Genomic DNA, 22,768 nt, shown 5'->3' with positions numbered 1-22,768 from the left:
TGGATATGAAACGTAATCCCTGAGATAATGGGACGTTTATTCTATAGTAGGCATACAGTAGCATAGGCCTATATAATTACTGTCTCTTATACACATCTTCTGTACTGCTACTAGCAACCAGTTTACTTTACATTAAGCCCCGTCTAGACTATTAAATTTTGTTTGACAAAAACTTGTGACACGCCTATGGTCATGATGACATTTGCCTTTCAAACATCAGGTGCTGCTAGGCTCTGAATGAGACTGCAGAAATTGCGAGTTGCTTTCACTGTTTTGAATGTATTATTTAGATACAGATACAGATATCTTAGCTACATTACTTTTGTTTGTGTATAAAACTATGACAAGATACAAGATCGATTTATTGTCATTGTGCACAACACGGTCCACTGTCATGTAATGCGAATTTCAATACTTTCATTAAAAAAAAATAAATAAAAAAAAAACCACCAACATAGTAGATCGACTCTAAATATCACGTGCTGTTATTCAGTTTTAATTAAAGAGGGTGTACGCTAATAAATTATAATACATTTTGAAAAAAAAAAAACAACGTGAAGATTCGAACTCACGACATGAAGATTCGATCATGAACATCCGATTACCATTATGCTTTACCAATTGATAATACATTTTTGGAGGAAAAAACGTGTTGTCCCCATGAAGATTTGAAACCACTACCATTGATTGCGATGATTTATGAGACGAAGTTAGTATACACATTGGGTTTTCCAATTAGGACAATATTTTCAAGTAATACTCAATGAATAATGTATTGTTTTATACATAATAATTTAGCGAAGAAAAATTAGTGGTAATATTTCATTAATATTATTGAAAAATGAACACCTGTTTGCTGTTTTGAGGGGAAATCCCGTAAAAAGAGAGCAAAAAAATATAAATAGTGCCCTCTGTTGTTGGACCACGTGGTTCACTTAGGTCGCGGGGTTTTGATAGTGAGGCTGTGAAGGTCATTATTGTGGCAATGATCAAGAGCGTGGAAGGTTTGTGTTTGTGCTTCGCTGGGAAGGTAATTTGCAAGAATAATATTGGAAACAATAATTTTACAGTATAATCCAACTATTTTGGTTTTATGCAGGCATCCCTGGATCCGTGTAGGAAACACTACCGTCTTGAAGATTTTAATATTTTTTAGCTATTCTTTTTTTTTGTTATGTCGTGTCCTTTTAAATTTCAAGTTCATTTGTCAGGCTTGATCTGGTTTCTGACGGGCGACAACTCAGCGTAAGCTAGCTGCAGAGCGTGGAGCCGACTCTACTGCACCACCACACCTCCGATGAGTAGGCCTAGACATTGAGACTGGAGGCCTAGCACCAAGAGAGTTCAAAAGCATCGATTGATAGATACTGGTAATCAGAATAGACAACGAGACATAATGACTGAGGAGTATGATCCTGCATTTCCTACAGAGTAAGTAAAACAAGGCAATTCCATCACGAATAAAGAGTGTTTTGACATGATGAAGATCAAAATTATTTCAATCAGTTTAGGTACTAGCCTCTTTGACCTGCTCTGACAAACCAACCAAGCTGATGCATACTCACATGATCAGTAAATAAGATTAATAATTTTTTCCAAATTAATTTGATTAAAGCACTCTTTTTTCGCCATGGAATTTCCATCAGAAGCAATTTAGGGCCAACATACAATATTGTATTAATCAAACACGAACAAAAAAAATGAAGGTAACTTTTTCGATGCCTGGCAGAAAAGGTAAGACCAATAAATGAAGGCTTCACCAACTGTTTATGAAGGAAGAAGATCTGATGTGGACATCACTACCTGCTGCTCAACGATGCAACCCTGAGTTACCTTCATTTGTTTTCAATACAAACATATCTGATTAATAATTATTTTCCTCTTTCAAATTGTAACATTTAGCAAATCCATGTAACTTAGTTGATGTTTGCTTGTGAATACATACTTGGCATTAATAATAATTAGTCACTGTTTTTACCTTTGGTTAGGCTATGGTTTTTATAATATAAACATTAATTTTTTGAAATTTAACATTGGAAATGGTTATTTTTCTGGCAAGCTGTAGTTGTGGAAAAATGTGACTCGGTCAGATAAACAAATGGGTATTCTTGGTTTGTAGTATTATAAAAACAATGCTTATTTACATCCAATAATATTAGCAAACAAACCAATAGGGACTTATACTATACTGTGTTTGTTTGACGATGGTATCAATAATAATAATAGTAATATGTCATAGTAATAAATACAGTATAGATATTAAACTCATACATGCACATGTACAGATACAATTGAAAACAAAAACAAATATACATATTACAGTATTTAACTAACGAATTTCACATTAACAGGTTAGCAAAGAGTATAAATAGTACTTCATTTTGTACATAAAATATTCAAGCTTACGCACAGCTCATATCAATAGGCTAAATATTATAACTGATTATAACTACATGGAAATTATAGTGCTATTTAAATAGCCACACACATACTCTTAAAATACAACAATATTATGGTAAGTCAAGCTATTGTAGCTTCACCAATAAACAACTCAAATTTGCGTAAATTTGTATCCACAGCATTTAAAATTGATCAGTTCAGGTTCATCTGTTTTATTCTGGGTGTCTTATTATTATTAAACTTTGTGGATGATTATCATTCCATTTACTGGTTTGTTTATGGAAAGATACATTTAGGCTTCGCAGATCGTTGTTTTTGTCTTTTCTTACCTGTTATTTAATAGGTGTAGTGTCTTATCTATTTAGTAGGTTGTAGTTGGCTTCTTATGGTAATGTCAAGCATAATTTCAGCTGTAGTTCTGTCTTCATTCCTAATCTCGACAAAGTGAGTCCTGGTATTGTAATTACACGGCATAGCAAAATAAAGTACCGAACAACCAATATAAGAAAAAATAATAAGTTGTCCCTGTGTGGTTGTTTTTTTGGGGACTACAGTACACAGAGTGAAATAATGCATAATAGTTAGTCTTATTTTAGGGGTAGAGGTTTGGCCGTAATAATCACAGAAAGAAATGAAAACAATCAATGGTCTAATAATACTAATACTACTACAATACATAGACTATGAATTTTCCAATTTTAGTCGCATGAGCATTTATCTTACTGGAAGGAAGGAGACAATGGGCCTACTAAATTAAAATTGCAAATTTTACAGCATGATTGCTAAAGTTTAGATTTATTAGTTTTATCGTTGTACTGCTTTTAAACAAAATTGGCGTGACTAGGCATAGCATATTCTAGGGGAAAAAAAGAGTGATGGAAAGTTAATATATATTTAATTTGTTGAGGTATGAAATAAATACCTCCATGTTTAATTCAATTAAGTATATTAACTTTCCCATATCTGTATTGTAATTTGTATTGCATAAAAGTTATTTATTAAATAATAATTAATAATATTCAGTATGGGATTCTGAGGGGCCTGGCCAGGGTCTCTGTACTAACAGATTTTGCATAGGCCTAGCTTATCATAAATGAGGCCTAACTTATCGTAAACGAGGCCTCAGACAACAGCAGGACTGGGTAGATGGACTAGGCCTAGGCTAGGTCTCTACTGAAGAGGCTGCTGGTCAAGATAATCCAGGACTAGACCTACGATCGTCAACACTAGTTGGGCCGGATCGTGTGTCACCCGACTCCAGCAGCTAGCAGCACAAAACTAAGCCTCAGACTCAGCCTGCTCGCTGTGTATTTGTGACTGTTTTCAGGTAGACAGTATAATTATGCTTGACATCACCATACAAGCCATGCCCCTGCAGCTGAAGTGGTTGTATTTTGCAACTACCAGTTCAATATGCCTAGATTAATCAACAAACCCCAAACTAAATGCTCAATTCAGCCTCTCAAACAGACCTATTGAGTTAGCTACTTTTTTGTCATTGTTGTGTTTATTCTGCACCATTTTCCATCTTTCTGTACCAGGGCCATATATGCTGCTACACATGCTCATTAATATAGTGTTTCCATACCCTTTCCTTCTGTGTCCATTTTTCGTTAAAACTGTGGGATCAGCATTTTAATTTTCACACTATCATATAATCTACAGGCCTTTGAATTTACCATTAATTTCAATTATTCATATTCTCTCCCTCTCCCTGATGAGGAACTAGTTTTAGGGACCTTTTTTCTTTTCAAAAAATTAAAGTTTTAAAGGATTAAATCAATTAGAATTTTTTTTTTTTTAACCATAGAATTTTGTTTTATTTTGTGTGATTAATTTAATAAGAAACATTAGAGATAGACATAAGATCAACTACTACAATAAAGATTGAAATTTAGACACATGTTTCTATTCAGTTTTGTGAATATTGTAGTAATTTTAGAGTAAATCATATTAATCTGTTTAATACAGTAATGTTTGTTCTTTAAAAGTATTAGCGACTACTAGTACAGTAGAACCCCTCATTTACGAACCCCGATTTTACGAATTCCCGATTTTCCGAATGTAAAATCATGTTATTGTTGTCATAAATAAAGTTCCTATTTCATGTACAAAACACACATACATGTGCTGGAGTTTATTCACTCGGTCTTAGATGGTTTGCTGTACACTATCAGCACTACATCAGATCTCTACTACAATACAAAGCGCAGATAGAGCGGTTTAAATACACCGACATTCAACACGGCGATCATACTTCATGTCTGCAGCCGTGAAAAAACTCCGCCCTATGCGTAAGTTGTCGGCATATCGATAGGCGCATGATGTATTCATCTCTGAATACACCACCCTCATATCCTAACTTAATGAACCCCCTAATTAAAAATGGATTTTATTTATCAAATCTCACTAACGTTAATCTACCATTTCATTATTTCCCCCATAAAATAAGACACCGACACCCATATTTTCTTTTTAACTTTATTATTCATTACATAAATGTTAATGTAGACGTAGAACAATCGTATTGCATACAAAAAAAAGTACAAGCGCGGTGTTTACTGCCAATTAGCGCTCTTCTTTTAATAAGTTGTGAACCTCTGGTTTCCTGGTTATTCTGTACAGGTGTATTTACTTGACGCCACAAGCACGTGGATCGAGTAAAAAAAAAAACACTCGCCCTGTTGCGGTGCCCAAAGGGCTGTGTTTCTTCGTAAGCTAGAAGATAAGTCATAGTCCTATATTATTCCCTGAGAAAGAGAAAATAAAGTTTGTATACACATTAACAAGTATGTATAGTACTGTACATTATTATGATCATTATTTTGAATTTCTTTCGAGCACAAGTTGGAGTTTTGGCTCCAATCCAACAAAATTCCAGTCCAGGCCAAGCCCAGCCTAGCATATCGGTAGTGTAAATACATAGGAATTTCACACAACCCCGATTTTACGTACGAATGATTTTTACAAACGCCTCTGGTCCCGTCCCGTACGTAAATGAGGGGTTCTACTGTACTAGCATTTACTGGTCCCTCGGTATAAGCCTATATTATTATAGTAATCTGGGCAGTATGTGGACATGAACTAGTATTCTAAGTAATAAAATGAAAAAAGAACATTCACAAATTGATAAACCATTAATTGCATAAAACCAAACAAACATCACGCTTGGTAATTTTAATGTGACAAGTGTAGTGATTAAGGAATAATATATTCCATGTTAATTCGGTTTGAATACAAGGTTCTCACCGTGCTAGTGGGCAGCGGTCGGCCCCAACCAGCACTAAATTTTCAACTAGAAGTGACAGGCTGCTAGCCACCACTATAACGTTAGGAATTTAGAAACACAATTAAACATGAAACATCTTGCTCTAATCTAAAATCAATGATTTTTTAACTGTAAATGCTTTAAAACACATACCCCCTTTATTGAGAAATTAACAGTAGAAGTACGTCCCCATGGGCAGGATAATTGTTAATTAACTGCACCAGTAGGACTAAATCATGCTCATTCATGCAGAAAAAAAATGTTAAATCGTGGGGCATTAGTGTTAACCATGTGCGAGACAAGACAAGTTCAACTGATTGTGAGGTGAACCAAGCGTGGGTTAATAGTATTGTTGTTATATCACACAACAGAAAGTAAACAACAGATATCGTTAAAGTTAATGATTATAATATAATCAATATCTAAATTAAAATTAAATTTAAACGTGATTAATACAGTACATAGAAAACAGCACTTCGCTGCAGCACAGCACATGTGTTTCTCACCGATGAAGCCAATAGGCTATTTTTAGCATTTAACATTCTTTTGTAGCGGCGTGTACAGCATATTCCTGAATTGGCAGCATACAAAGAATTTTGGCATCGTCTGATTATTTCAGTAGAAGCCAGTTTGTTTTGTAAATAATTCTTAAAACAACCACTGAACAATAAAGTGAGACGTAAATACAGTAGGTATAAATACAAAATTTATTTTTCATTTTGCTAATCATTAAAGAGGAGGCTTTAACAATAGTAGAAGTCAATATTTTCACAAACTGAGTTTTGAACAGAATCGTGTAGTTTAAATATTATATAATTTAATTCACTCAACAGTTTTTTTTATTATTTACCTTAAAATGCCCAAAATCATGATTTTAGAGAGCCGATATAACCTGTAAGTATGAAAAATTATATTTTGTTTACCCTATAAAACACTCGCGAAATTATCCTCATTACCGACCATGTTTTAAAGCCAGTCATGTCGTGTTTATCATCATTATAAAGCTAATTTTATAAAGTCGACTATGGTTGGTCAATCTATTGTGATAGACTTTATTTTCACCAATTAAAATAAGGTTTTTTTCATGTATACAAACCCAAGTTCTCTATGAGAACGGCCCGCTGATTTTATTATTTCGTCAGTTTATTACTCATTGCGCATGCTCTGTGGGAGCGTGAACGCTTCCTCCTTGGTGTTGGTGTCTGTGATGCCATTAGTACAAATCCATACAACACAATGCAACTTTTGACTGGGCCTAGGCTACCTCTTCATCACAGCAGTAGATAGTACACATAGATGTCATGAGATAACCATCATATGCAGAAGTATTTTAACATAAAAATTTCACTCTTGCTGCTCACATGCTCATCACACATACATTCAACAATATCAAGAAACCAGAACAGGCAGGATTGAATCATCAAGATTAGTGAAAAACATCCTTAGCCTCGATTTGAACTTTTTTTCCACCCTTAAATTTGCGCCTTTTTCGTTTATTTATTTTATAATGTAATATGTTATAATACCAGAAATAAACAGTATATAATAAGGATTTTATGTTGAACAATAAATTATTTCAGTATTCGGTATTTCAAACCCAGAATTCCCCTTTAGACTTTGTTGTACTAACTAGGCCTGGTTTAGGCCTACACAAAGCTACCTAGCCTAAACCTCGGTTATTGTCAGTGTGTCCTTGGTCGGGCAACTGCTTGATGTGAAGTTTTCGGGCCTGGACCAGCCTTTGCCAAGTTAGAATACTGGACCGCCCCCATTCTCCGAATTCTAAGTTATTGCTGTAGCGTCCACTAGGATAGTTACCTTGCATCATGATATTGTTTATAAATTACTGTAGGTACCATTTATAATTCCAGTGCCATCTAACCTTTGCTTGTAGGTGTTAGTAAATTGCTTGCAAACGATGCAGTGATATTTGGTTTTTCTCCCCAGTCTGTTCTTGCTACACTTTGTGGTTCTTAGTTTCCATAATTTAGGATTTTTATAGGTTCATATATCTTCTTAGCATTTTGATCTCATCACCTCCTTTTTTCCCATTTCAGTGCTTATTTTCATCTTAATACAGTAGGTGCTCACAGAGCTCATCTTCATCTTACAAAGGTAATGGAAAGAATATATAAAGATGTAGGATTAAAAACAATTGAAATGAAATTGAAATGGTTACACCCAAACTGAATTTCTGTATTTTGGAATATAAAATAATTTTAAATCTTGAATCAGGAACTGAACACACAAATCAACAATTCTCCTGACCGTACTAATTAAATTGTAGGAGGTTTCTACATTATTTAGTTAAGTACCCTCATTACTTGAGTACTTGTAAGTTACCAATAGGCGGGCCCTCAAATTGAATGTAAACAGTGAGGTGATGTTTGTGGTCTTTCTTTTCTGGTAGTTTTTTGGTTTCGTCATTCTGGATCGCCTTGAGCACTATTGCAAGGGGGTATGTGCGCTTTATAAATAATATAACTTTTTATTTATATATAATATTATTATTGTTGCCTTACAACCTAGGCCTGCTAGGTTTTAAGCAGGTTTAGTTTCATCACATATCTAGGCCTAGCTGCAGAATCATGATCAGGCTTTAGAATAATGGTCCATGCAAATGTGTCCAACTTTGCGACGTTTTCGTCAAAGCCCTAATGATATATGTTACAATCCTGTCTGTTTCTGGGTTTCTAGGGCTAAAATATTCCCATTCCAATTCTTTCAGTTTCGTTCATCTTCTAATATCTATGGAAGTTTTTATTGAGTCCTCAATCTGTTTCATCCTCGAAGAGTATGAAAGCCATGTTAATGCTATGGCCTATTACACCTGCACAGGTACAGAGCTAGGAAGCATAGAGATGAATTACATTCTTATGTTTAATTTTATCTTTAAGGTTTTGATTGTGCAGATAATATATTATTCCAAATTCAATATAGTTTTCATATGAAATTAATTGAAATTTAGACATAATTAATCTTGCTTATAATTAATATAAGCAAAACATAGTTAATCTCCATTTCAGCCGCTGTACTTTTTTTTCCCCGACAAGTTTTCTCCAATTTGTTCTTGTTAAAGTCACCTAAACAAAAAAAAAACCCTACAGTAACACAGTAGAGCTACTATTACAGCATTCATGTTATTCATGTTAAATAACTATTTTTAGAAGGAATTTGAAACCTGATTTACAGATGAATATGAAGTGTTGAATGATTGATGTACGTATATACATTGTCTGCAATGAAATTGGCACGAATTCAGTCTTGATTAGCAAAATATTTTAATTTTTAACTTTTTTTTTGTCATTTCAGGATAAACATACCTATTGTATTGGATAGGATTGTATAGTCGGTGGGATTGGATGTTTAGTAGGGGTTTTTGCCGTTCTTTAGTGTTGTTAGTGGATGCTAAATTTCTAATGAAACATTTGATTCATAGTACATGCTAAGATGAAGTAGAGCATTGTGCAACCGTCATTAGGCATGGAGATAATTTGTTTGATCAGATCTGAAACAAGCATTACACTAACAGGCAATATCTGATTAAATTTTGATGAGTCTTATGTTTGACCAGCTTTACTAGTTTATTGTTAGTATACATTAACACCTTCAAAGAGATATTCTCAACCAACACAACAGTTCTTTTCAGAACTATCTACGTGGTGTACCGCAAGCATTAATTATATATTATACACCTTCATAGTATAAAACCAAATTTGAACTCACCTCGCTAGGACATGATTTGTGGTGATGAAATCATGACGAACAATACCAAAACATTTAAAATTACATTAAAAATGTTTTGAATATAATTTAAAATGTTAAATTCAGCCAAGAAAAAAAGGTTTATACCAGTAAGTCGATATTCCAGAAATCTACAGCTAGTGCAGTATTCTAATTTATGATCTTTAAAAAAAGAATTTAACACACGCTTTACTTTCACTGATTATGTATTCAAAAGTCAATAGTAGTCAAAAAGTTAATATCCAAGAGGTTTTTTGAAAATTCTGGTTGATTTCAGCCAGAATGACCCAATATCTTTGAATTATTATTAACAATTATAATTACTTTTATTTTAGTCATTTCAACACTGTATGTACCACATTGTTGTGTACATTACACACTGTTAATTCCTTATTTGATTGGATTTATTCGGTGTAAACACCAAGGATAGCCCACGAAAGTCTAGAAGAAGACTTTTTTCCAGCGGGGTCCTTCTGGTGGTGATTGGCCAGTACACCGGGAGACAATCCCCTGCTCTTTTCCAAAGAGTGTACTGCGGTCTTAACATGCACATGGGCCATAAATGCACACGGGACCAACGGCTTAAACGTCTCATCCGAAAGACGGTGCGCTATTGTAACTTGTATTTCAGCCCTCCAGCTGAAACACAAAGAAAGGCAGTGATGGGAATTAAACCGGGGACCTAGAGATCTCCACGGTTCAGCGCAGTAAATGAAGTACAGTAAATGACAAAATGCTAAAGCAAAATGATTGATAACCTCGTCTGTAAGGTGTTCAGTTGAAAATTTCTAATATTCATGAGTTTGTCTGTAAGTGAAAATTAAATTGCTACACTAGGAAGAACTGTAGGATCATATCATCATTCAAAATTAGTAACTGTTGCTCAGGTAGAAATGCTTAATTATTCAGGTTAATAGTAATTCAGTGTGGAATCATTGTTTTTCTTGAGACCTAGGTAATAAATATTGGTAGCTTAAATCTAAATTTGTAAGCAGCAAAAAAAAAAAAACGTGAATTAAAATCTTACCGTACACCAAGGGATATCCGTAAAAATTGGTCGGAGGACCAAAGTGAATTTTTTATTTAACAATGAAGGCCACACCCAGTGTTTCCATCGTGCTTGCGAAACTGCTTTTATACCACTTTATACTCAGTTTTGATATTAGGTCTGTGACAGGCCACGATAAGCAAGGGGCCAAAAATGGTAGTGTTGTCACAGGCCTCGAAAAAGTTGTCCTTGGCTCACACTTTGCCCACTTGTGCTGTGCACTTATCTATACAAGAAGCAAAAGAATTCTAATTTTTAGATTTTTTTTTTATAGAAAATAAAAACATATTACTATTAATTTTATTCCTTCTGCAAACAAAACATTTGGTGGTGAGTGATGTATATATATATATATTTTTTTTTTTAACAATACAAGACAGTATTTATTATAAAAATTGCCGCCTTATTGTACATAAAATAAATTATAAATATATTCATAAAGTAATGACATGAACATGCTGTAATTTATAGCAAATCACTGTCCTGTATACCACACCTGTTGTATAGCTCAGGGCTAGAAAAAAAATTTGCGGTTGGAGGCATCGAGAATTTCCTATACCTTATTTTTGTGCTGCAGACAACCATTGTTCGACTGGTGTTTAGTAAATATCTGATGCTAGGCGCATTTTTCTCCAAGCCTGTTCGCAGCTACTCATCATATAGTCATATTGAATTGGTTACTATCTAACCTTATTTAATACATAGATGTACCGTATTTCTGATGAACTGTAGTCTAGATACGTCTGAGTATTATAGCATTGTCTGTAATGGTAGATGGTTTTGTCTTTCTTGGTTAGGCTACTTGTATTAATATTAATGGCATATGAACAGTGGAGGATCAATGTTTGACTACCATTTACCATAAAGCCACTTTCAGACAGAGCTGCGTTGCCTGAATATTGCGGGACTATTTCCAACAATGCCGTCTGTATGAAAAGGTCTGACCTAATCACAGCCGCAATATTGGGGTTATGCTGCATTCCATTTCAGACCTAGTAATATTACTGCAATATTCCTGGAGTATATCTGAAATAAGAGCAGGTGACAGTTCCGCAATATTACTCCTTACTTATCAGCAAAACAAAAACTCTAAACCAAGAAGTAAGGAGGGGAAACACCGTTGAATCCAAATATGAGAGACGTTGTTTAATGACCTTCCATAACATCTTACTGTATTTTGCTGTGTCCAGTGGTACCCATCACCAGCTAACTTCAGATCGGCAAATTTATATTCTTGGTTTGACAATATATTAATAATAATAATAATTATAATTATAATTATAATAATAATAATAATAATAATAATTTAATGTTTATTTAGCACCAATTCCAAATTATATGATCAAAGGCACTGAGTGTTATATTAATATTACCCCTGATCATTGGATAACATAACAGAAATGCAACCTTCTCTGCTCCCTGGGGAGTATACCTAGCGCATATGAAACTAGTACATTCAATGCTACAACATCCTACCAGGTACCCATTTATTTATACTCCTTGGATAGAGAGAGAGAGACAAACGTAGATAAAGTGCCTTGCCCAAGGACACAAGCGACTTGCACAGTGAGAGTTTCAAACCCCTGACCTCAAGGTCGGGAGTCCAAGCCACAACTGATGCGCCAACTGCTTCTACAACCGCAAATGGTGTCCATGCATGCTTGTTAGACAAGGATAATTTCCACTGGCCTTATATTGCAACTGCCACTAAAATCATCTAGATATCCATTCTGGATATCTGTTTTGGACACTCCTATTAAGGGGACATTTTTTTCGGCTACACAATTAAGGAAAGTATATCTACTTTTCTATACTACACGGCCAACCCCTATTTAGGGGACATTCCTATTAAGGGGACACATTTTACAGTCCAGAAGGTGTCCCCTTAATAGAAGTTCTACTGTAGTTGCAATGTCTCAGAATTAAGCTATTAATTCAGTGTGGTTGGTCTTTATATACAGTAGTGAATTAATTCGTTGTTTGCATGGAGAAAACTATGAAAGGGCTTTGTAACCCATTTATTTTGTAGATTACATAAAAGTTTGATATTTAGTTTACTGTATATAACATCCACTTCATTGAATTGTTACCACATTGGTTTGTTATCTCTGTAGTTGTTGAATCTTTTTTCATTGTTTGAGAACCCAAACTACAGTACTGCTCTTGTGGTATGGGGTCACTAAGAGTGGAACAATATTCGTACCCCATAATGCATAATTAGGTTGCGCTATGTAGATCATTCATACGTTAGTACGGTAACATCTCTAACCGTGGATGAGGTATGGTGTCACCTAGGACTAATAGTGGAGTAACATCCCTAACCTATGATGCATAGTTTGATTAGGCTGGGGTATGCGGGTCTTTAGGACTTTATTCATAGAGTATTGTCCCTTCTACTGGATGCACTATGGTGGAAAGCAGGCTACTAATACCTTCATAAAGTAATCCCTAGCCCAAGATGCTTTTCTTCTAAGCATATTGGTCTTTTTTGTATTTTTCATTTATATTTTTTGTACATTGTTGTTGTGTTATGTGAGCCTTTGATGGTTTTTTACCGATAAAACATTGAATTGCAATTGCAATGCTTAAGCACTCCCAACTTGCATTAGTTATATGTAGTCAACCTTGCCTGTGTGGAATATAAAATATATTCCATGTTATTTTAACCAATTATAAACCCACTGAATGGAGAGGCCCTCGAGGACCTAGATTATTTTGATTCACATAAACAATAGGTGAATTTGGTGGAAAATAAAATATAATATTCCCCCCATGTTCAACATAAGCTTGTAAAACTGAACCAACCAATTGGGTATGTTGAAGGTTTTAACATGCAGTCATTGGGTTTTGCTCATCACAACAGTTAGATTTAAGCATTAGGGGAGGGGGAAAATAAATAAAAACAAGCATTTAACTACCAGTAAGGATATTGTCCTAGCACTATGGTTGTCAACAATTATTCTTTGTGAAATATTTGAAAAAATACTAATAATTTCATGGATATTTGGTAGATTTTGAGTTTTCTATGATCATAAACTTCCCTGAAAATTCTCAAAATTTGAGTTTTTTACCCATTATTAACCAAACAAATACATCCACTTATTAAAAACTTGTGTTTATAATCCTTAGTTTCACTGGCTGTCGTTTCCTGGAATTTCCATAGTAGTCACTTTGATTGGTTTGATGTACTGGTACATCTGGTTTTCTTTCACAAAATCCTCATGTATTTTATCTATATTTAAGAATCATATGAATGTACAAATGGGAGCTATAGTTATCTAAATTGTTATTCTTTAATGCTATGTAAAATTGTATGTAAAATGAAAAGGCAGATGGTTTTGAAAATTAAAAAATATTTTCCCCTTTTACTGTTGTTAATCCAATGATGCACTTGCGTATGTATTGCTAGCAGATCCAGTTCAAACTGGTTCTACTGTCTTGGTTCAAAGGTCAATTCATAAAAGCAAGTGCTAGTCTTGTGAACAGAATAATATAAAACGTTTACTTAGAATATATATATCAGTTTTCATGCTTTTATTTATCTGAATATATTGTAACTGAATTAGTACATTATCACTTAACACTTAATTAATCCCCTAGTATTGATAATTAACCTGAAGTCTTTAGTGTTTATTAGGAAATACAACTGTTATATGAAAAAGGTAGTGGTTCTGTAACCCAGTTTTAAATCGATATTGAATCACCTTTTTGAATGAGTGGATGTGATTGGATGTTTATTTACCGGTTATCCAGAAGTTTTAGGTTCAGTCTGTGATGACCACAAACAACTTTACTCCTTGAACCCTAATAGGGTGATAATAAGAGAGCATCAATAATGGGTTTTCATCATGTCATATGGAATGTGGATGAGAATTAAATGTAGGAAAGGCATTACAATAAGAAAGTTGGAAACAATACATAATAGGAGTGTATAGTAGGGTTCACTACAAGATGGGTGTGCATGGTCCACTACAAGGTGGGTGTGCATGGTCCATTACAAGATGGGTGTGCATGGTCCATTACAAGATGGGTGTGCATGGTCCATTACAAGATGGGTGTGCATGGTCCATTACAAGATGGGTGTATGTAGGGTCCACTACAAGATGGGTGTATGTAGGGTCCATTACAAGATGGGTGTATGTAGGATCCATTACAAGATGGGTATATGTAAGGTCCACTACAAGATGGGTGTATGTAGGATCCATTACAAGATGGGTATATGTAAGGTCCACTACAAGATGGGTGTATATAGGGTCCATTACAAGATGGGTGTATGTAGGGTCCACTACAAGATGGGTGTATGTAGGGTCCATTACAAGATGGGTGTATGTAAGGTCCACTACAAGATGGGTGTATATAGGGTCCATTACAAGATGGGTGTATGTAGGGTCCACTACAAGATGGGTGTATATAGGGTCCATTACAAGATGGGTGTATGTAGGGTCCACTACAAGATGGGTGTATATAGGGTCCATTACAAGATGGGTATATGTAAGGTCCACTACAAGATGGGTGTATGTAGGGTCCATTACAAGATGGGTGTATGTAGGGTCCATTACAAGATGGGTGTATGTAAGGTCCATTACAAGATGGGTGTATGTAGGGTCCACTACAAGATGGGTGTATGTAAGGTCCATTACAAGATGGGTGTATGTAGGGTCCACTACAAGATGGGTGTATGTAGGATCCATTACAAGATGGGTATATGTAAGGTCCACTACAAGATGGGTGTATGTAGGATCCATTACAAGATGGGTATATGTAAGGTCCACTACAAGATGGGTATATGTAGGGTATACTACAAGATGGGTGTATGTAGGGTCCATTACAAGATGGGTATATGTAGGGTTTACTACAAGATGGGTATATTTAGGGTCCATTACAAGATGGGTATATGTTGGGTCCACTACAAGATGGGTGTATGTAGGGTCCATTACAAGATGGGTGGGTTTACTACAAGATGGGTGTATTTAGGGTCCATTACAAGTTAAGATTATGTAGGGCCACTACAAGATGGGAACATGCAGGGTCCACTACAAGATAGGAATGTGCAAGGGTTGCCTGCAAAATAAATGGGGAATTCCATATGCTTAATTTGGCCAAGATACGAGTGTGTTCTGGTTGAAGCATAGCAAGATATTAGATTCAGTTTTCTATTCCTGTAATGTTTTGAGACGTACCACCATGGTCTAAAATTAGATGTGCTAGATATGCAAGCATGCTAAGTGAATGTAAATTACCGTAGATAATAATAATACAGTAATCTGAATTGTGTTGTGCTGTGTTGTGTGAAGTATAGCCTAGAGGTCAGGGTTCCAGGTGTTATTGGTTTAACCAATTGAGCTAAGCTAAACCCAGTAATTTAGCATTTCTTGGGCAGACAGTGAAAAAATGACCGAACTCTAATGGGATGATTAGAGGGATTGAAGTAGTCAGGAAAAGTGTTCCAGTGATAGTGTTGTGTGAAGTGTGTTTTTCATACACTTTTATGTAAATCTACCCAACTGTATGTTCGTTTCACTTGCTAGAATTGTGGAAAACATGGCTTCCACACGTACAGTAGACTGGTTCATGTACTTTGTATGTGCATACAGGAAGTGGGCAAGCTTTGTTTAGCCTAATCTCTTAGCACCCTGGAGTGCCTTCATACTATAGAGTTATATGAATACGCTTTAGTATTGAATAAATAATTCTAGGCTAAATTAGTATGCATAGGTAGGAATAGACCCTCAGGAGTGTAGGATGCAGCACATCGTGTGTAATTGTTTATGCATCCAGTGACCAAGATGATGAATCTGCATTCCTAGATAAGTGTGATCGAAATTAAATTCAATTGCATATAGTGTAAAGTCGAAAACATTGGTGGTGTTTTTTGTTTGGATTTTTTTTATACATATATATTTTTTTTAAAATAAATTTTCCATTCATATTCTGTAAGCACCGGAAATATATATTGACATTCTAAAAATTGTAATTGCAGTTTATAATATAAACTGAATTAAAACCATTGTTTATGTCCAAAATATATATTCATAAGGGGTCGTTCACGATTATCAATATTTTCACAAGTATACAAAAAATACGCTAGGGGAGGGGGTAGACAAATTTATACACTTTTATCTGTGCATGAAAATGTTGATTAAAAATAAATTGCAATATTTTAAAATAAATTGCAATATTTTAAAATAATAGATTTTTATGTCCAATTTTGAATTATAATACAACCATAATATAATATACATTTCTATGTAACAAAGTGCATTAGTTGACTTTACAAAAAATTGACAATTGAGAATCAATATTTTTTATGTTCACTCTCAGAGTGGAGGGAGTGGGTACTGAAAAAGAGATTTTGGACTTGCGAAAATGTTAATAATTGTGAATGACCCTTAACTAACAGAATGCAATACTACATAAAGGGAAGCTAAATTATTGAATGTATGCTAGAATAGTATCTGGAAAATCCCTCAAATATTCCAACATTAAATTGCTCTCATGTATAATTTATAGCAATGAGAATAACAATCTCAAATAGACATCATAAAATTGGAATAAACCCTTGAAATATAACATATAATATCAATTTATGTTATTAGCTACAGTTGTGTTACAAATTAAAACAATTTAGTTTTTGTTGCTTTAGTGTCTTATTTAATTATAGAAGTCCTTAAATTCAGTGTCAGCCAATTTTAGGAGCTATGCAGATATATTATCTTTTATTATTCTGTAAAGAGTCAGCAAAGAATATATATGATATTGGTGACACTGTGTTTGTGTGTATGTGTTGTGGACTTATTTGTGAAGAGGAAAAAGTTACCCCATCTTTCCATTAAAACCAGAACCAAAGACAAAATGGTTTGGGGTTTGTTAGGCTTTTAGGTTAACTGGGATTGAGAGAATGGAATGATTTTTAGTTGTACAATAGTTTTGTAGCCCTGTAGTTGAACAAGCTTTGGACCTAGGTATTAAACCTTGGGTGTCTTGGGGTGCCTTAGGCATCAAGGCACCCCAGTTGAGTAAAAAAGGTGACCGAGGTAATAGCTACAGCTAATCATTTTTGGTATCCCACCCCCATCCCTCTTAAACTACAAAATTATGATGTGCGCATTATAAATCATTATTATTATTATTATTATTATTATTATTATTATTATTATTATTATTATTATTATTATTATTATTACTATAGTAGAAAGCAAATCCCCTAACCACCAACCCATAGCTCCATTATTTATATATTTTTCTTATATTTTTTATATGTATTTACCTTCCTTTGTTATTAAAAGTACATAAATGGTTATTAGATTTAGTATGTTGTGATGTCCTTGAGGTTTGTATGAGGAAAGTCCACCCTGTAAATTAACCTTTTTGTAACATACATTAACTCCAGACAGATTTTGGTTGGCTGAGAGGACCTGAGGTCATGGTTGAACAGTTCAGGTATAGCTACACCCTTCATTCATACCAGCAGTATAGTGAAAGAAAAATGGACATCAACAAAGGGAGGCATTAAGATTATAAAAATGTACACAATGTCGTCATATACCGTATATAATATACCAACTTTTGTTGGTTTTTGTATATAATTTCGTAATGTTATTTCATATTTTAAACATGTTTTAATTGTTAACTGGACCTTAAGGAAGAACAATGTCAAATTGATTAAGTATCCAGAATAAAGAAAGATTTCTATCTGCCTATTTATCTAAAATAATTTTTTTTTTTTTTTAAGAAACAGACTTTAATATGAATATAATATTTCAAATACAATTCAAATATAGCACACAAATTATTAGATGCATAGATAACAGTAGGTTAACCTAAAATACACAGAAGAATATTTTTACACACACATTACAGAGGCAGATCCAGGATTTAAAAGAGAGGGTTTCAAAATGTTTCCAAAAAACCCCAAAATTAAAGAGGCTCTCCCCCCGGGTAAATTTTTATTCCTAGATGGCCGGAAATGAGCTTTTCCGACTTCTGAGGAGTCTTTAATGACTGTTTAGTTCTTCAAAATTCAAGGTTTTCCCCTCTAGAAAAAGGTCAGGTAAATTTTGTCTAATTCTTTAGGCTTATACGTAGAGAAAAAAATCAAAGACATGAACTATATATTACTATATTATATTCCAACAATATTAAGTATTTGGATACTTAGTCTTTCTTCCGTGGATCGAAGAACCAATAGCTTGGAGAATGCATTTTCGTACATAAATTTGAAGGCTAGTTGGTCTAAGCCTAGTCTGATCTGAAAACCTATGCCGAGGTAGGTTAGCATGCATTTTGTAAGCCAGGACCAGTATTATTTTGTTTCATTTCTTCACAGAGATTTGTTTGTCCGAACCCCCTGAACTCCAACCCCCCTCCCCCTTTGGATCCACCACTGCATTACTTGCTTGAGGTCAATCATAGGTTTGTTATGAAAAAAATCTGGTAGTAAAAGTGATAGTGGTTGTAAGTCAGGGTCTCAATATTGCCGTCAATTTTGCTTGTGTTTCCTTCTGCAAGGCACTTTACCTGCAGTACTGTAGTCTCCACCCACGAATATGTGGGTACCTGGAAGGCCAATTCACTGATTATTGGCTTCAACTCTATTGTCTCCACAGGGAGCAAAGTATGTGTTCCATAGTTGGCTAGCACTGACATTTTATACATCATGATTACAGTATTTTTAAAAAACCAATCAGGAGTTCATTTCTATATGATCAGTGTATTCTGTTGCCCACGTTCCTTCCAATTTAAAAAAAAAAATAGTCAAAACATATTTATGTACAGTAAGTGGACCATAGTTTAATGAATTTCCAAATACCGTAGTGATCCCAGTGAAAACGTTGCTATGTGCTCGTCATTTGTTTTTGGTGTACAAATTGATATTCCATAAGCAATCAAAAACGACGAAAAATCATTTCTCTTGGATCATTTTGAGTTGATTGAATCTATAGCTAAATTTTTTCTCTCTGGCTATTTTTTTTATGCCCATCTAGTTTCCATTCATGACTTCGTAGTATCGCTACAGTAAGTATGCATTTCTTGCCCAGGGTAGCTATTTGAAAGGGTTTATTAATGATCAACCGTAGTTTTTTTCCTGTGTATACAGTAGTTTTATCAGATTATAGTATGGGTTAAATTATAATATTCCCTTAAAATTGTTCTGCTCCTCTGTAAACAAAATATTAATATTAATTTAAATTTGTATGTAATTATTGGGTCAGATTTCTGTAGAAGTATACTTACAACTGCATTAGGACACACACAGTTGGATCAAAATATAATAGGATAAATTCTGGAATATACAGGATACAGACTGAGTCATGTTATACTGTAGCTAACATATTTAGGACACAGTGAACCACTGTGCAAACTCCAAGGATTGTTGTAGCATTGTCCAGAACACAAACACAGTGTTTTTGTCAACACATCATATAGAGATAACCATCTAAATAAACACATAAGCATCCATGTATGAGACTGTATGTTAATACTTTATGGAGGTTGAACCTGAAGACATGATTAAGTTACATATTAGCATAAATCTGCACTTACAGAATGGCGATATTCTTTCTTGTTGTAGGATAATTATGTATTACTTGGATAGGAAATATTTAATTCTTTGGAGAATATTGTACGCAAATAGTGTTTGCAACATGTAAATACACACATTTTAATACACAATATCCAAGGAATGTTGCTTTGAAGTTTCTACAGAATAGAATTTTTTTTGTATATAATTTATGAAGTGTATTCATATTTTACAGATGAAAATACTTTTTTATTCAAAATACTAATGTAGTCTATTTTTGGGAACATCTAAATAACATGTAATGCTTACTAATTTTATTATGGTTCAAAAAAAGTCTGTTTTCAGCTGTTTTGCAGTTGGTACTAGGATAATTTCTATATGGAATTAATCAATATCCTATGAATAGGTTTGAGTTGCATTAACAAAAACCTTGGATTCATAACTAATTAGTTCATAAACACAATGTTTGTAGGGTTTATTTATATTTGTATATGACCAAGATATATACGAATTTGGATGTACAGTAGCACTTCATTCACTAACAGGCCAAGGTGGTGACTGTGTGTTTTAGTTGGCAGTAACGCCACAGCACTCTACAGCCATTTGCAGATATCATGGCTTACTGATGAGTTTGGCAGATTGGGGCAGGACCGTTCTATTTTGTGTAATAGGGGTCTAAATAACAAAATAATAAATTTTATGTGATTTTCATACGTTTAATGAATAAACTATTGACATTTAAACAATAATTCCATTCTAATTGTTGCTAACTCTTTTTTTTTTTTATAAACATAAATGATTGTGTGAAATACAGTATCTTTAGTATATAATACACTAAATTGTTAGCATAATGCTCATATGTATTCTGTAATCTTGTAATTAGGAGTTTTTCATAGCTAACAACATTTTACAGACTAATATGAGAGATTCTATTCAATATCACACTCATAGGATTTGTTTTTTATGTGCGAAGTAGCAATTGGATTTATATTAGCAGCTAAGGTCAGTAACACCCCTGTGTCAGAACAATGATTAAGTCTGGAATTCAAGATGGCGGAACAATGCATTATGCAAATTCATGCTAGCCTGAGCTTTGTGGCTTTCTCCCCAACTCGACTCTCTGTAGACCTTCCTTTACATTCAAATCTCTGGGGCTAATGTTTATACAACATTTCCTATATCATTCCATTGATTTTGTTAGAAATAAAAACAAATTTTGTAAAGTAAAGCCAATTTTGTAAACATCAGTTTGTGTGAGCTAGCTAACGGTAGGAGGGTCATTACAGTAATCTGCATTTAGATAGTTGATGAACATTAATAATAACAATATTTATGTGGCACTTATAACAGTATTTGTCTGAACAAAAGCCAGTAAAATCATTTTTGCTATATTCTAATTTGTTTTTAGTGTAATAAAAATATTCTGCATAATTTTGTTCAGGTCACATGAGTGTCTTATGTAGTCCATGTAGTCTTGGAATCTAGTATGCAGTGTAGGCCTATATTTCACCATCTGTATGATTAGAATCTGTATGTGTGTTGTTGCTGTCCTTTTGAAGGAGAGAATGAATTAAAATTCCTTCATGAATCTCTTTTAAAGAGCCCAGATGTGAAGCATAAAGTGGAGTTGAATAGCTTAGTGGTTAAGATGCTTGCCTTAATCGCAGAGTTCTGGGTTCAGTTCCTGTGAGGACAGCAGGAATTTTTCTCACGACTAAAAACAACTCCACTACCTAAGCCTCATAAAGAGATTTCGTGGATATGAGCATCACATTATTTCATTTATTTAAGTGGGCCCTGAATATCAGCTGACCTTCTAGGATACGCTGGAAGAGTCACCTTCTATAAATACGGAAAAATAAAAAAAATAATAAAACTAATCAAGATATGATTTAGGACAATTGTGATAGGAACATGGATGGGAGATGAATCATCAACCTAAAATCTTTGATAAATTTTTCCTTTATCTGATTTTAATAAGCACATTTTTAGAGAGGATTCACAGAGACAGAATAATATTATGTTAATTTTAATAAGACATGAATGAGGCTGTGGCACTTAGGCTTATACATAAATTAATTGTAAATTCATTGACTCACGGTAAGGGAACGGAAAGGGAACATCACATGATTAAAACACAAACAATAATTTGGGCAGATGATTCGTTTCATGAAATGTTGTCTCACTTTATTTTATTGCTCATTCAGGAAGGATAGTAGAAAACAGAAAGTTGTATATATTTTTTGTTTACCTTAGAGTGAAAGCAGTCTCAAGTGTTGTATTTTTCTCTATTCGTCTGTTTTACTATCAAGTGAATTAAGTAGATTTTTTTTATGGCTAATCGTTGGTTTTTCTCTTTTGTTTTCTTTCATGATTTGCTTGTGCCTTCAGTGAAGATGTAGGAAATGTAAGTACATCACACTATTTTTTTTTTATCAAGTTCCCTTTAAATTTTATTTTGAAGGAAGTCATCCTGAAGAAGGATTTTGGTAGTTACGAAATCTTGACTTCCAAACCTGTCTTCAGATCTGGCAGCACACTGTAAAAAGTCCACTCTGATAGTAAATAGTAATGTACGGAATACAGATCCCACTAGACCTACTACATTTTTTTTTTTTGTAATTTGATTTGGATTGCCAAATAGCAATATTAATCACTGACAAATATGTGCACACAGTACACATGATGCACCATAAATGAAATGCTAGCATTCATTATGAGCTTTTGGGAGTGTGACGTATTTGGCTGTGAAAAAAATTCTGGAAATATAAATTGACATGTGTGTATT

General features: G+C 34.1%; 1 protein-coding gene across 4 annotated transcripts in view; it reads left to right on the top strand.

Moving 5' to 3' along the window:
* Positions 1-925: 925 nt before the first annotated feature.
* The window catches only part of LOC117105068, a 40,375-nt gene continuing 18,532 nt past the window's right edge, over positions 926-22,768 (top strand). For 2 of the 4 annotated variants that reach the window (XM_033246087.1, XM_033246084.1), the window contains exons 1-3: positions 943-1,030; positions 1,200-1,431; positions 22,372-22,387. In XM_033246087.1, the coding sequence (XP_033101978.1) occupies positions 1,397-1,431; positions 22,372-22,387 (51 nt within the window). In that variant the 5' untranslated portion in view covers positions 943-1,030; positions 1,200-1,396. The other 2 variants (XM_033246085.1, XM_033246086.1) reach the window with 2 other exon arrangements.

The sequence above is a fragment of the Anneissia japonica genome, unplaced genomic scaffold (genome assembly GCF_011630105.1).
Source record: "Anneissia japonica isolate Jap-2015-1 unplaced genomic scaffold, ASM1163010v1 scaffold287834_len5846547_cov211, whole genome shotgun sequence".
Classification (NCBI taxonomy): Eukaryota; Metazoa; Echinodermata; class Crinoidea; order Comatulida; family Comatulidae; genus Anneissia; species Anneissia japonica.
This window is presented reverse-complemented; position numbering and strand designations above follow the sequence as displayed.